General features: G+C 36.5%; 1 protein-coding gene across 21 annotated transcripts in view; it reads left to right on the forward strand.

The window, feature by feature from the left end:
* The window catches only part of LOC6739169 (B-cell receptor CD22), a 79,713-nt gene extending 71,125 nt beyond the window's left edge, over window positions 1–8,588 (forward strand). For 8 of the 21 annotated variants that reach the window (XM_039293902.2, XM_016171983.3, XM_016171980.3 and 5 more), the window contains one exon: window positions 1,065–5,283. In XM_039293902.2, coding sequence (XP_039149836.1) covers window positions 1,065–2,015 — 951 coding nt within the window. In that variant the 3' untranslated portion in view covers window positions 2,016–5,283. Of the gene's footprint in view, window positions 1–1,064 lie in introns of all 21 variants that reach the window. The other 13 variants (XM_039293904.1, XM_016171974.2, XM_039293911.1 and 10 more) reach the window with 6 other exon arrangements.
* The last annotated feature ends 7,168 nt before the right edge of the window (window positions 8,589–15,756 follow it).

Consider the following 15,756-nt stretch of genomic DNA (forward strand, 5'->3'; position numbering starts at 1 on the left):
TACATTAGAGATAGGAGGGCATTCTCCTCTGCGCAGAGCGAAAGTGGTATTTTGTGGTATTTTTCCGCGTACACTACGTTGTTTCAGCGTTGCTGTCAATGTCCTAAACCATTCATTGTTTGGGTGTTCCGTGACACTCTACGCAAGAATACCCTTTCGAGAATTTTGGAGAGAATTGCCAGCAAGCTGATTGGACGTTATGAGACTAGGAATAGATTTGATTATTGGTTTACGATCCTTTTAGTTCATCAGTCCGTTGTCCATCTGCCTGTCCAAATGTTTGTCCCGGGAATTATTCTCAATAAATGCATTCTCAGTAAATTATCTGGCACATGAAAACACTATACCAAAATTTATTAAAGTAAAATGTCGCACTGAAATCATCCACTGGATTAAAATAAAAACTACACTTGGTACTTCAACAGTTTTATTTAAGTTAGTTTTGTCATAATTTTTTACACAATTATCCAGAGTTTTAAGAGCATTGTCGTCAATGTTTCTTAGTTTGTGGTCATTTTTTGAGTTGCAGTACAATAAGCTTTGTAATGCTTAGTAGTGTACAAAGAAGTACAGATCAGAAAAAAGAAAACAATGTCAGGATAGTTTAGAAAAGAAAAAAAAAACAAAAGTGCTCTAAAACATAAAGTTAAACCAAGATGTTTCTTAATACCCTAATAAATTCTAACCTTATGCGAAAAAAACATGATTCAGTGAATTTTGAAATGTTTTCCCGAGACAAATTATAGAAGTCTTTATGTCCCAAGCTACTTACCTGGAAGTGAATTTTGGCCTAACCAAACTTCAACCATTACGCACAAATATTCTTGACAGAAATATTATAGTAAGTAGTGCAATAGCACACCTTGTTGTTATTGCATATTCTTGTCCTCTTTTCAATTGTTAAACTGTATTGATTTTTATTTATGATCATGTCTTAAACTTTATATACTTTCATGATTTTTATACACGTGGAATAAATACGGCGACAACATTACTACAACGCATTTTTGACATAACCCGTATAATGCATGATTTTTACAACCTAATATTAATACTAACGGCAGAAAATCCAACTGCTCGCTATTAATCCACTTCTAGTTAAAAATTGGAACTGTGAATCATACACCGGTAACAAAATTAACAAGAAACAGCGGCGGCAAACCATTAACAACCCATACGAACATATCCAAAGCCACCCATATGCAAGACCTGGCGACGTTTGTGAAGTCTCCAGAAAAGCCCAGAGCCACAGCTCAGAAACATTCAAAGCTTACAATTCTGGCTCCAAATCTGACACGAGTGCTCCACAAACAGCAGCGCCAGAGCATTCGAAGGTCAAGAACGCCACAGAAATCAGCAGCAAAAAAAACGGGATTGGCGCCAACGGAGAACGTTATGAAGGAATGCTAGCTTCAAAACACATACAGGGGTCCAGACTAGGTTCTCTAGCCGATATCGATGATTTTCCGTCCCAGGGTCCCTTGAACGCATTAGTAGGTAATCCCGCAGATTGCCTAGTGGCGAGACGGCCTATACGATTGCCGTTGCGCAAACATCACACCTTCCACTTCCAAAGCACTCAGACGGCCAACGGCAAGCTACAACAGCTGAGGGAGCGACTGCAGCTGCAGCTGCACGAAAGTAGGAAGGTTGATCAGGACAAGTTTCCACTGGTGTTTGATGCACTGGAGTTAAGTGAAAAGCATGCATTCAAGCCAATTTCACCCATACCTCCACTGAACAACTCGGCAGTGCAGAGTACCGGGGATCAGAATCAGGTCGATTTTCCGACACATGGTTCTGTACGCCAATTGAAAGGGGCAGAAGATGATGAAGACCTTGGATACAGTTTCTGTGAAGAAGAATGCGTTGTAGAGAACGATATAAATCCCACCTCGGACAATCTTATAACTGCCCCGACCAACAGCTCCTGTTCATCGACGGCTGTTGAAAGCGCGAATGTAGGTGCTCTTAAATACTTTATGTCGCAAAGTAGTTGTGAAGTACATATATAGATATTAAAATAATCAAGACGAATAAAGCCTAAGTGACGCAAACAAGGTATTTTATATTAAGTATACTAAAAAGTATAATACAAAAAATCAATTAATACACTTAAGTCAAGGAACACTTTTAATATTGTCCATCAAACCATACTAATAAAACTAAAAAACTTTATTGCGTGTGATAGTTTCCGGGATGTGCATTTAATGTCCGTTGCCAGTAGAATAAAATGGTATCTAGATTCGATGACAGATTAAAGCACGCGTGTCCGACCCTATAAAGGCGATCTATCCATCGGGAACTATGAAAGCTGCGACTAAGAGAGAGATTTTGGTATTTAACCCTTGATAAACTACGAGCTTACTGTTTTCTTGTTGAAAGTATACGGTTCTCGTCATGACATGACAGTTAAAATTGTTTTCTAAAAAGGATGATACTTTTGGTGATCAAAAAATGATATGTGCCTTTGTAATACATTGTATGGCATCGACATATTTTATTACCTTTGGTAACAGCATCAATATCAGAATGTATCAAGCCTTTTACGAAATCTGTTTGGGTTACAAATGTAAATGTAAAGTTTTTTTATTGAACCGATATTTTTAAAAGTTAGGACATGTAAATACTACGCAAACAATCAAAAATAATTTGTTTATTAAAATTCTGTTTTTTCTTTTCTCATTCGTGACATAAGAATAGTCTGTAAATTGCTATTTATATTCATGTAAATATTAATTACATTATATATTCCAGAAGACTAGTTATTCTCAAACATAAAGCGGTTTGAATATTTTCGGTTTTAAATTTGTAGAAATAGGACGACTATTATTAAGTTTTAAGTTCCTGATATCTCGACTTTCATACGGACGGACGGACAGGGCCAGATCGACTGGGCGATTGATACTGATCAAAAATATATATACTTTATATGGTCGGAAATTCTTCCTTCCATCTGTTACATACTTTTCAACGAATCTAGTATACCCTTTTACCCTATGAGTAACGAGTATAAAAATCGAAAGCCGTTTTATAAATTTCGATTTTGTTATTTTTGAATTTCAGGATACAGAAAGCATTGAAGTAAATTTTAAGTTACTTAGTTCATTATTCTCGGGTTACCGGCAAACTCCTAGTTTTTTGACATTAAGTTAAAATTACCAACTGTAAAACAATATGACACATAGTACACATAGTAAAAAGGAAATGATAAATATGGGCCTTACTCGTTATTATTGAAATATTGAATTAATAATTAATTTTAATTAGCTCAAAGCTTATTTCAATTTTGTATTATGTCTTAAGTCTTACAGCTGTGAAAAATAATGTGGCACCACTTGCTCAATCAAGGTTTGAATAAGTCGCCTACCAACACTTCAGAGTAGTTTTTGTTGTTTTTTTTTCATATTATAATATCATAATATAAATATAATGTGGGTCTTGTAAATTACTTTCGATTTGCCAAAAACTTTTTGGCACGACAACTCTAACGACCTAAAGCCGCCAAACCGGTCCAGCTCAAACTTTTGAACAATTTTTAAATTTTTCCTCAATAAATTCCTGAGATTTCGACGTCCATACGGACGGACAGATGGATGGACAGACGGACAGGGTCAGATCGACTCGGTTATTGATTTAGATTGAAAATATATATACTTTATATGGCCGGTAACTCTCCTTGTGCCTGTTACTTACTTTTCAACGAGTCTGGTATACCCATTTACTTCACGAGTAACGGTTATATTTAGAGATGTTTAATTCTAAATTATTCATCATATTCGTATAAGGGAAATACCATGATTTATGAGAAAAATCTCTATTTCGTAATAACGGAACCGCAACCTTAATTCATTTGATCAAGAATAAAATACGCTATAGTGGTACCTTTATTTTTTCGCAACTGTAAGTATATCATATAACATGCATTTATTTTAGAAATATCAAAAACTTTCCTCTCCTAGTTTGAGTGTACCCTTGCAGATATTCAGAATGCAAAAATTATTTTTAAGATATTTTTTATTAATGTTGTTATTAAACATCAATTACGTGAACAATCTATAAAACAATCGGTGGCTCTGAATTGAATAACGGGCATGAAATAATTGTTCAAACTTTAAGGCATGAGACCAAAAACTATAATACCACCTGCAAGGGTATAAAAGGAAGTGTTTATTTGTGAGCATATAGGATTATGCAAAATAATTTGGAAATCAAAAATAAAAATATCATGTCAGAACAGACTCCGCCAAATCGTGTACAAGTTACAAGCTTGGTCTTAAGTTTGATATGCTTTCATTTATAGTAACTTCTTTAAGTTTGTAACCACTTTGTTCTTTAATGCAATTGGAAACTTACACATAGTCAGTACTCAAGTATTGTGTCTAAAAACTTTGTATATATCTATTTATATCTATGTATTTATCTTAAGAATGTATACAAAACAGCGACTGTATTAATTAGTTATAAATGCCCAACATCCAAATATAGACTGTTAAAATATTAGGATGTAAAAATAAATCCCTAACCAAAGATTTATGAAATATTTTTATATAAAGAGGCCTACTTATCTATGTAAAATTCTGTTGGCGGCACGCTCATATCAATTGGAAACTTTAAAAGACACAAAATTTAACCATCGTTTATAACACTTATCGATAATTTCACAACAGTTTTCATAAATTCTCTTAAAAGAAATCAATTGTAATTTTTTAGCATCTTTCCGACTTTGAGGATCCTTACAAAAGCAGCAATACATATATATTCTAAGTTTTAATTTGAATACATTTCCATAACAAAGAGATAATGTTCATTGTCCGAGTAGAAAGAAGGTAAATTTAATTTTGTTAAATTGACAATTCAGTTATTTGTATTATTATTTTTCGCTAAAATGTAATACATGGCTTTAACACTTCTGACAGCCACACCACAATTTTATTGCATTTTATTATTCATAACTAGGAGCTATTCATTATTCATTTGCATGAAAACAGCTTATTTTATGAATATTATTCATACATAACGCCTTTAATATTTGACAGCCTTTCACTTATGTTATTTTCCTTATCCATACAACAGCCAATAAATGCCCAAATTTTTGATGATGAATTCATTTATGCTGATCTCGAGAGTCAACATTACGGACCTATCAATTACAAGGCGGCTTCCCTATACTCACAAGTAAAAAAAAAAAAGGAGTCAGGCGCTCTTGAAGAACTTAAATAATCTTCTCTTTTGTTTTGACAATGCATTTTAAATAAAAAATTGTGGATTCTAGCTTAGAAACTTTTTGAAGTGTTTAAAATGTTTAATATGGAGTATATTGAATAAAAACATTAACATACAAAAAAATTATTCTGAAAGTTGTCACGTAATCAACTTATCAATCAGAAGTCTTTATTTTAACATTTTAATTTAATGGCGGTAGTCACTGAATGGTTGGGATTAAGTACCATATATTTATTGTTAACCTATCATTTTTGTTTCGAGTGAAAAATCAAATTTATCTGTGCACGTGTGTCTTGAAGTTTAATTTAAAGAAAAGAAATAGTGTTAAAAATGCGTCAAAAAATTTCGAAGTAAATTGCTTACATTCATGCACATTGTACATATAAATACTAGGCAATAATATTAAAAAATAACATAAAAATGTGTAACTGTTCTTGCTACATTAAAGATTAGGGATTTACCGACAAATATTTTCACTATTACTGTTTATTTAAGGTAAGATGTAAAGGGAACCCGGGAATAACTTGCAATTCTCTGTTTGAGAGTAATCCTCGATATAATTACTTGTTTGTAGATATGACCGCATTGTGTTATTAAAAGATTTTTTCTAAAATAAAGTTAATAAATTAATGGTGAATTAGAATATGAAAAGAGCATATTCATTTTTTTTGCACTTAATTATTCAGTTTCAAGAATTAGGTTGACAAAGAGCTCAAAAGAGCCTGCATGTTGAGTGACTATTGGAGATGTATTTAAATGGCTAGCACCCTGAATCCAAAATGGCTTAGGCGGAATACGCCCATCGTTCCGAAATTAAGTTGTTGGCCATATCAACGCGACCTGTTACAGCAAGAGCATTTTCTGTAGTTAGGACTGACTTCGTCTTCATCGAAAACGTATTTTCGGTGTGCTTCGTCAAACTGCCAGGATTCATTTGTTGACGAAGTCGGTCAAAATTTGTATCGCAGCAGCATACTTGACGCCACGGTATAAGCTATAAGCTATCCCGATCTGTCCTCGCAGTTGAATAACTTGGGACCCAAGCTTATATTTTATTTATTTTCAAAAATAAATCTCTGGAGCATATCTGGTCGATCTTGAGCCTAACAAAGCTGAACATAATCTTTGGAACGCCACCAAATGCCTTAAGAGGCCAGTAATAAGGATAGCAACAGTTAAAACATCCGCAGCTTCCAGCCGTTCGACCTGTGTGTCCCGGAAGACCCAAACGACACGATACCGTTCTTGGATGTAGCGTGTCCCATGGACTTACCAATGCCTGCAACTATTGATGATGAAGTGCAACAAGAAATCATTGAAAATATCAAAACTTCCAGGATTCGACCGCATAGACACTGCTGCTATAAAGCACTTGTAGAGAAGCTATTTAAGAAGAATATTTAAGAAGAGTATAATGCCAATATTAGAGGATGAAAATGCTTTTAAAAACGAAATGTATTGTGCTGCAGTTTTCCTAGATGTTAGACAAGCCTTATGATAAGGATAACTTTCTAAGCTGAACCATTTTCTTCGTACACCTTACTTACACCTTACTGCAGCAGACTCAAAAATCTAGCACCGCAAATATTGGTGACCCCGACGTGATATTGTTGTGCAGTGGACTTAAACAAAATCCAATAAAAGCCATAATAACAACAAATCAGTATTTATCGCCTACAGAATAAAGGTTGGGAGACCGAAAATTGTTGAGCAGGCGATTTCGTTATTTTGCACGTGCTTTACCTCTTCTCATCGCTGTGTGACCGCGCATAACTTCAGACAACCACACAGACAAGCGTTTAGTTGGCGCATTTATCGCTTGCATATACAGTGTGTCGATAACTGTAAATAATTTTAAATTGATTTTGTGAAAAGCTGAGAAGTAGTTATACCCGCTACCAGCGTGATATTCCCGCTCGCGTCCTGAGTCTACAATCAGTTCGGAAAGAAACATGGCGATCGAACTGAATAGCTCCTGGCTAAAAGCGCGGCACTCGGCTTTCGCGGCATTATTTTTGAGAAACTTAAAAACGCGTCGAGGTGAATCTCAGGGCCAAGTTGACGACTGCGAAGGACTTCCGCAAAGTGGTAGCGAAATCGACCCGGAAAAGTAGTGTGAGCTCGTGGTTATTTTTGTGTGATTTTTTTGGTAGTTACATACATATATGTGTAAGTGAAACGAAACGAGGCACGGCATTTTTTTCGATTGGTTTTTGACTGCCGACAAATGTGCATATGATCTATGATACATGATCTATGCCCAAAAGCAATGTATTTAATTTTTAATTATTTCTTGGGTTGACAAGATTGCTTCTTAACTCTAAAATTATTTTGCCTAATTAAATTTTTTCAAGGAGATTATCCTTCCGTATACGTTAAGCGCGGGTAGCTCGTTATAAATTATTTAAATGGGCTTATGAATTGCGTGATTATAAGTGGTTCGAATTTTATTAAGTTTTGGTTGGCATGTATAACAGCTGTAAGAAATTGCATTCGTGTTTAAATATATATTTTTATAATGTTTTGAAATCCCTACTTGTTTGCCTCTGACTAGGATATATTCCTTGTTAGCCGCGGTTAGCGATCAAAAGGGGCCATTTAGGATGATAACTGTTTGGGGTTTTTGGTATAGAATGGCCAAGGTAGGAAGGTCATTACATGATCCGTAGAGTAAAGGTCAGTCCGTTTTCTGTGTCGTGGATGGCAATTAGTCTGAGATTTTAGAACAAGACCAACACCCCACATAACCGGCAGGGAGTATCCATTCAACAAAACACCACCCTTACCAAACCACGCACTGTTCCCTGGGTAAGCAAATGACAAAATCTATAAATGGAAGATAGTTAAAAGGGAAGTAAATTCCTGCAACATTATAGCGTCCGAAAAACCGAACGCTAAGCTGTAAAGATCAATTAGAGATGCCAAAAAAGCATCTCTGCAACAGTTTACATCAGATATGACTAGTTCAAACCCATCCGAAACATGGTCACATATCAAGAGATTTTTCGGCTTGTTCCCTCAGAGAATCATCCATTGTAAAAACAAATCCACACCTACAATAGATCCGAACTTAATTGCTAAATATTTTGGTCAAACCTGATCAAACGAAGTCAGCGATTACTTTTCACCAACATTACGACTTAGCAAAGAACTTCTTGTCCCAACCCCAAATTATATTCCCACTAATACCACACCTGAAATTGAAAAAGATATATCCTACATAGAATACTCCTCCGCCCTTAATTTCTTTAAAGGCAACACACCATGTCTCGATCGCATATCTTATTCAATGATCAAAAACTCAACCCTAAAAGTTTTTTTCCAAATCGATAGAAACTAATTAAGACTAATCAAATTATGAAGTTATGGGCGGTTTCAGGAAGTTCGAGTGGGAGTATTTTTTTTGTAAATCCATAGAAATTTATAATAGTACTAAAATGTGAAAATATTTATTTATTATTGATATTTCAACACATTTTTCAAAAATGAAATTTACAAGAGTATTAAAATTTGAAAAAATATCAACACATTTTTGAAAACTGTGGGCGTGACAGTTTTGTGCGGTTTGTGGCCGTTGGAATGGGCGTGGCAAAATGGGTCAACAAACTTGCGCTACGTCTATGTCTCTAGAATCAGTATGCTGAATCTCAACCTTTTAGCTTTTATAGTTCCCGAGATCTCGACGTTCATACGGACAGACGACTTGGCCAGATCGACTGATATATATACTTCTTATGGTTGGAAACGCTTCCTTCTACTTTCAACGAAACTAGTATACCCTTTTTCTATTCGATTAGCGGGTATAAAGATATATTAAGACTAATTTTTATTTTTAAGTAAACCCTGTGAATAAATAAATTAATTGTAAATTAAACAAATTAAATTAAATCTAATAAAAATAATACAACAAAAAATATATCGTTTTATTTGGAAATGATTACAAATATTTTCTAATATTCACGTGGACACGACAAAATGTTTTTTGGTAAATCGATAGAAATTCAAAAGAATAATAAAAATATAAAAAATATCAAAACATTTGGAAACGTTTGGGCGTGACTTCAACGAATAAGTATACTCTTTTACTCTACGTGTAAGGGGTATAAAAATACGGATTTCTCATGGTTTAGCTCAAAATTATATTCGCTAATACGATCCAAAAGCTTTCCCAAAATCTCTAGGTGCTCATCTACTGTCTTTGTCTCAATAACTTTATAGCCCATTTAAATTACTTAATTTTTCTTAAAAAATCCTAAACCTTTCCAAGAAATAAATCTTTCGAACACAGCAGGGCCATTCTTCAATCCAAAAGGCATCCCCAAATACTCGAGGGATAACAAATGACACGGATTTTTCTTTGACCTCTATTTAATGAAATTCGCTTTTAAAATCAATCACAGAAGAACAAAATATCCCTTCCTACCAGTTTCAAGTTACCTTTAGCAGTTCTTATTTCCTTAATATTTATTGTTGGCTTGCTTTACACCTAAATTCGATCTTCCGTGGTGGGTCTCTCCTCCCTCGTGGACGTGACTTCTCGCCAAGGTACTGGGTACTGTCGCAGCCACGCGGGATTGGTGGCAGTGAGGTTGGCTGTGAGCTTAGGGAAGCGTCACCGTTCCCAGACTAGGGTTAACAGGTGCTGGGATCTCAAGGCTAACGCCTTGCTAGTCGCAACCTTCGGTCGAGACGCCCAGTGAAAGACAAACGTTCCACCCTAACCCCTTCCTCAAGCTGGTGCGGCGGACCTGGACGGGTCTGCGCGAAGGCCTCGCTTCTGCTTTCCTGCGGTTGCGTACTCACGGTAGCCAACAGCTGCTTCTTCCAGGCTATCGCCGGGCGAAATAATAACGCGTTATCCCCACGTCTGCTCTGACTGGTCGTCGGTGCCACGCCTGCTCGTTTCTTACGCACGCTCCACGCGATCTCCTGGTTCGCGTTACACGAACCCCGAAATAGTCGACCGGGTCTTCACCACAATTGTGACAACGACAAGTAGAGAAAGCCGTCAATAAAGTCAATGTATGCTATATAGGAAGCAGTATATTCGATCTTTGGGGACCACATTGTGCCATGTATAATAAAATCACCAATGGGTCCATATCGGACAGTCTATTTTAAACGGAATGGACAGCGGACAAAATATTTAGATATTCTTGGAATTCAAGGGACGGCGAAATGTATCTCCGGATTTAACCAAGTCTCTGTAAACACAATGATAAGGTATACAAAGGAAAGACTATCAGAATACAATTTAGGAATTGGATTTAAGGCTACGAAAGCCAAACACGTAAGTTAGCAAACTATCACCTCTACCCCAAGCTCGCCCCGTTAGCCATTAAGGCTAACAACACACGGACACACACAGAAATCCACACCATAAAGTTTTCACATGACCGACGAAAAGATGAGCGAGAGCGCGTGATCACGCCCCAAATCAACCCTGAAAAATGGCACGCGGGGCCACGAGAGAGTCAGAGAAGGAACGATCGCGCCAGAAACTTATGGAAGAAGTCGAAAACTTCACGAGAAGTTATGCAAGGCAAAGCGGGGGGAGTTGGTGAGAAGGAGCCGAGATAAGCAGTCGAGTTTTGCGGACAGAAAAGCGCGACGATTTCGGGCGTGGAAAAGCGAAATCTCGATTTTCACCTCGATGCGGTCTTACCTTAAATAAATAAATATAGAAAATAAACAATTAGATTAGAGATTCGAAAAGGCGGAAGAACGGAAAAAATATGGAAAACTAAAACTGAAGCCCATGAGGCTTGAAAGGGTTATGATATTTGTCCAGGGACATGCAAAGCCGGAATCATTAATTCAAAAGCTTATGAAAAAGCTCATCATTGGCTAAACATTTGGTGACCCCGACGTGATTTGTACATAAGAAATATGACAGCTTAATTAAATTCGCGAAATACATTAAATAGTCAAATAATTAACCATAAATAATGCTGCTAATATGGTGTTCTCAGCTGCGCGAGAGTACTGCTCAAGCTGTATAAATAAAACCAAATCCAACGTTTCAATTTGGGTTTTCTTTATAAGGAGCAGGCATCAATTGCTTACTTAAATATACGTTATGTATATAATTATTTTATATACCTTTATATACATACTGCTGCTTGGTACGCTGCTTGTCGTTCCCTTTCGTTCTGTTGTTCTGTGCTTGCACTGGAGCAATTTGCTATTGAGAACGCAAGCAGCCCAAACAGAGTGGACTTTTTGAAGCGTGAGTCTGCGATACACGCATGGGTCCAAAGGTGGCAAATATCGTTGTCAAATGAGACTCTACGCGGTAACCAACGCTGCGTTGTGAGGCTGGAACAAACGAGCTTCAAGAAGCCTTCAAGATCCAGACCCTTCACAACGAGCCAAAGGAACTGGAGTAGCAAATAGCAACGCGTAATGACAAATTTGGTCCGCATTCCACGCTTACTACACGCCGAATAACTGCAGTTATCTACAACATCTGCCGCGACATAGGCCCCTAGCTAGAGTGATTCAGCTGATGGTGTCTCTCGAGTTGCCGTACTGAAAACATCATAAGGAGAGACAAGACGTGCAGTGAACAAGCTGTGCCTGCTGGCCCTTAAGGACTCTGTTGAAGGCCTTACTTCCAATGGGGGGAGCATGTCCGGACACGCAGCGGGCAGCATTAAACAAGATTGTAATAGTTAGGACTAACGAAAATTAATCATTGTTTTTCTCTTGCTCATTTATTTGCTTATTCATCTAAGCATCCACATGAATTTCCCAATTTTCTTTGAAGACGATTATTATTATTATAGCACGATTATTAATAGAGTTAGAACGGTTATGTAAGCTAGGTCTAGAAAAAAATGGGAATAGTATCTTAGAATTATCTTATCTTAGAATTATTATTATTATTTACAATTATAGAATAAAATCCATTTATAATGTTTGAGTAGACACTCATATTTTTAACTCCATACTGATCCGAGAACTTCCGTAGACCAATTGTATAAAAGGGGTCAATGCAGAATACATTTGGAATCGCGTTGGAGACAGCAAGGTGGTCTATTACCACCGCCACTTACATCTCGGGTTGTGCACTGAAAGAAACTCCGTATCTATGCTCTTTGCATAACTAACACTAGTAAGCACGCATAAAATTTTTCTTTTTATTGGAATGAATGAACCATGAACCCACGAGCACCCTAAGGAGAACACCACGAAACTCGCTCACGAGATAGAGCCGGAATAAAATGCGTGCGGGCCCAGCGGCAGGAAATACCACCAGCTCAACGTTGTTCGTTACAAATACTTTGGAAACATAACAATAATTTAAAAAGTGTAAGATTATTTATGTAGTGTGAAGAAATAAAAATTAGTGTATTATAAAAACATATTTCTTAATGGCAGCCGTTACACAAATTTCTCAGAGTAATATGCAAAAAAAAGGGAGCAGCCATTTTATTTCGTTTTTTTTTTGATACAACGTACCCGAAGACTGAATACCGAACGAAGACCTTCCTTTTTGGTGAGAACGGCCCCTAACTGGAAAGAGCTTTCCGGGGTCGCAGAACCCGTTTGGTGACAATTTGACCACTAGCCACAAGATCTAGGCAGAGATCAATGAGCAAGATTGCTACGTCACGACGTTCGGCATAAATCAAGTTGAGACACAGGACCCTTAGGATTGGGACACTGGGTTCTGCGTTCTACGCAGAACGCGTCGAACAAGCCGACAGAGGAAGGGAAAGGATGTTGTGGCTCGCACGGCTGAGAGCCCAGCATCTGTTCATCTGTTAGTCTTTGTAGTCTGCTTATTGAATCTTACTATCAAACAGAATCCGCTCTTAAGGGGTAAAAAGCACTTGGCGATCGTAACTTTTCACACTAATGTCCTAATATGGTATAAACTTTTGATACCAAAAACAAGAGAGAATGCTATAGTCGAGTTCCCCGACTATCAGATTCCCGTTACTCAGCTAGTGCGAATGCAAACGCAAAATTACATCATTTTTGAGGGATATCGATAGATATTGGGGAATAAAATGAGAAAAAATTTAAAAAAAATTCCAAAGTTTAGGGTGTTAGAGTGGGCGTGGCAAAAAGTTTTTTAGAAAATCGATAGAAATTTACATTATTAATGAAATAATGAAATTTGAAAAATAATTCGAAAATGTGGATGGTGCAGGTTTAGGCTATTTTAGGGCGTTAGAGTGGGCGTGACAAAATTTTTGTTTGCGGATCGATATAAATTTACAAGACTAAACAAAATGTGAAAAAATATCAACACATTTTTAATAAGTGTGGGCGTGGCAGTTCTATGTCGTTTGTGAGCGTGTCAATAAACTTACGCTGCGTCCTTGTCTCTAGAATCAGTATGATTAATCTCAATCGTTCTAGCTTTTATAATTCCAGAGATCTCGAAATTCATACGGAAGGACGGACATAGCCAGATCGATTCGTAAATTTTTCTTGATCAAGAATATATATATGGTCGGAAATTCTTCCTTGTGTCTGTTACATACTTTTCATCGAATCTAGAATGACATTGCACATGACTTGCTTTTATATCTAATTATTAAGAACTGCCCCATTCGATACGCTCTATCAAGGTAGAGGCAGGAGATGTTATTCGGTTACTGTTCACCGCAGAGCCTGATATCGGAAATCACTTCCTGGGAAATCTATGTTTTGGTGAATTTGATATGATATACATGCTTTAGAAAGATTGGAGAAAAAGATTCAGCTGGATTAAGGGTCAAAATCAAACACTTTAGCAGCGTCGGAATCCCATTTCAAATACAGGCTCAATGACACAAACATCCTCGACAAGTTGCAGGCACGATACTAACTCGCTTTCTTCTAAAGATGCTGCCTATAAATCTGTTGTACATTATAGCCACCGAGTCTCTGAAATTATTAAAGGGTATAGGGAATAGCGTTAATGTGTCCAGGTGGGATATTATTTAGTAACACTAAGAAAAAATGTGATATGACAAACAAAATCCTTTACGGGCGGCCTTTTATGGGTGTAGATTAATCCACGGTAACACAACCACAATAATCCACAATATATTAACCACAATAATAATTAATCCACAATAACCATTTCTTCATTTAACAAAAGATACCTTTGGCATTTATTGAGTACAAAAACCAAAGATCTTTGTCAACTGCTTAATCTGAGCCACAAGACTAAGTAATTTCGAGGTCGGACATGTTTTAATTGTGACTAAAAACACCATAAAAACAGCATCTTGAAACCACATCAGAAGCAGTCGAGGTCAAAAAGGTTAAGTTGCTACCTTTTCCGCTCTTTAAAAAACAAAAATAAATTTGTTTTAAATTACAAAAGTATTAATAACAATTCCAAATCACAAAATTATTTAATTAATAAGTTAAAATAATGATGAACTTAATTTTAATGCTGTCAAAGATACTGTGATAGTCCCCTGCTGAAGTATGTCGTCAGTGCTGGTTTAACTGGTTTGTGGGCGCAGTGTGGGCGTGGCCACATAAGTCAAATAAGTTGCTCGGCATCTTTGTCTCTAGAATCTGTATACTTAATCTCAATCTTCTAGCTTTTTTAGTTCCTGAGAGCTCGACGTTCATACGGACGGATATAAAAATTCCATCTACCAGTTACCATTGTTAGTAAAGTAAAGAGGTTTCTTGCATTCATAAAACGCTGGTCCCTGCACCACAAGAAAGCTATTTATGAACATTAATATTTATCTTGTTCAAGTAATTCTTGAATGCTGTTCGTGTGTAGTCACCTCCATCATGAAAATATCAGGGCCTTACTGAATCGGTACGAAACAAATCCTTTTCATGGACTCAACAACGTCAACCACCAATTAACATCGATAGACGGCGCGTATCAACCCTACCCTCGCTGAAGGATCGTCGGACCAGCCAAGAAGCTGAGGCTCTAAGCTCCTTTCCTTCCTTTCTTCTGGTGCATTGCCTCAATAAATAAATATGCCCTATATAAATATGCCACGGCCACACTTTTAAAACTTTTTTGTTTTTTCTTCTTTTTATTGTTTGCCTTGCCAATTTCTAACAGTATACATATGATTTTGTATGCGCTTAAACTGCGCGGGTACAAAAACACAAAACGCAATCGAGCTGTTTAGTGTACCACCCGCTCTCTCGCTCTCCCACACAAAGTTTAAAGTTCTAAGCGGGCAGACTCTCTTGTAGTTAGTGTTGGGTAATCCTAGTTCAATTTGAGGAATAAGTTCGTTCGTTCGTTTAAAATCAATGAACTAGGTCGTTCATTTAGTTCAATCGTTCATTTTTTAAACTTGCTTAAAGGTGCTTAAAAAAAAAAAAATGTTATGAATTTATTTCATACAATGCTGTCATTGAAAATTAATATTATTTATTCAATTTATGTCAAAAACACTTATACATAATAATAATAAGAAATAATAAAGAGTTTACAAACAGATAATATAGTAATTTTAATGCATTTATTTGATTTCTGAAAAGAGAATAGAGAAGTTTATTAGGGAACATTTTCAATAACATATGATAAAATTATGTTTATAC

This window comes from Drosophila simulans, chromosome 3L, assembly GCF_016746395.2.
Source record: "Drosophila simulans strain w501 chromosome 3L, Prin_Dsim_3.1, whole genome shotgun sequence".
Taxonomy (NCBI): Eukaryota; Metazoa; Arthropoda; class Insecta; order Diptera; family Drosophilidae; genus Drosophila; species Drosophila simulans.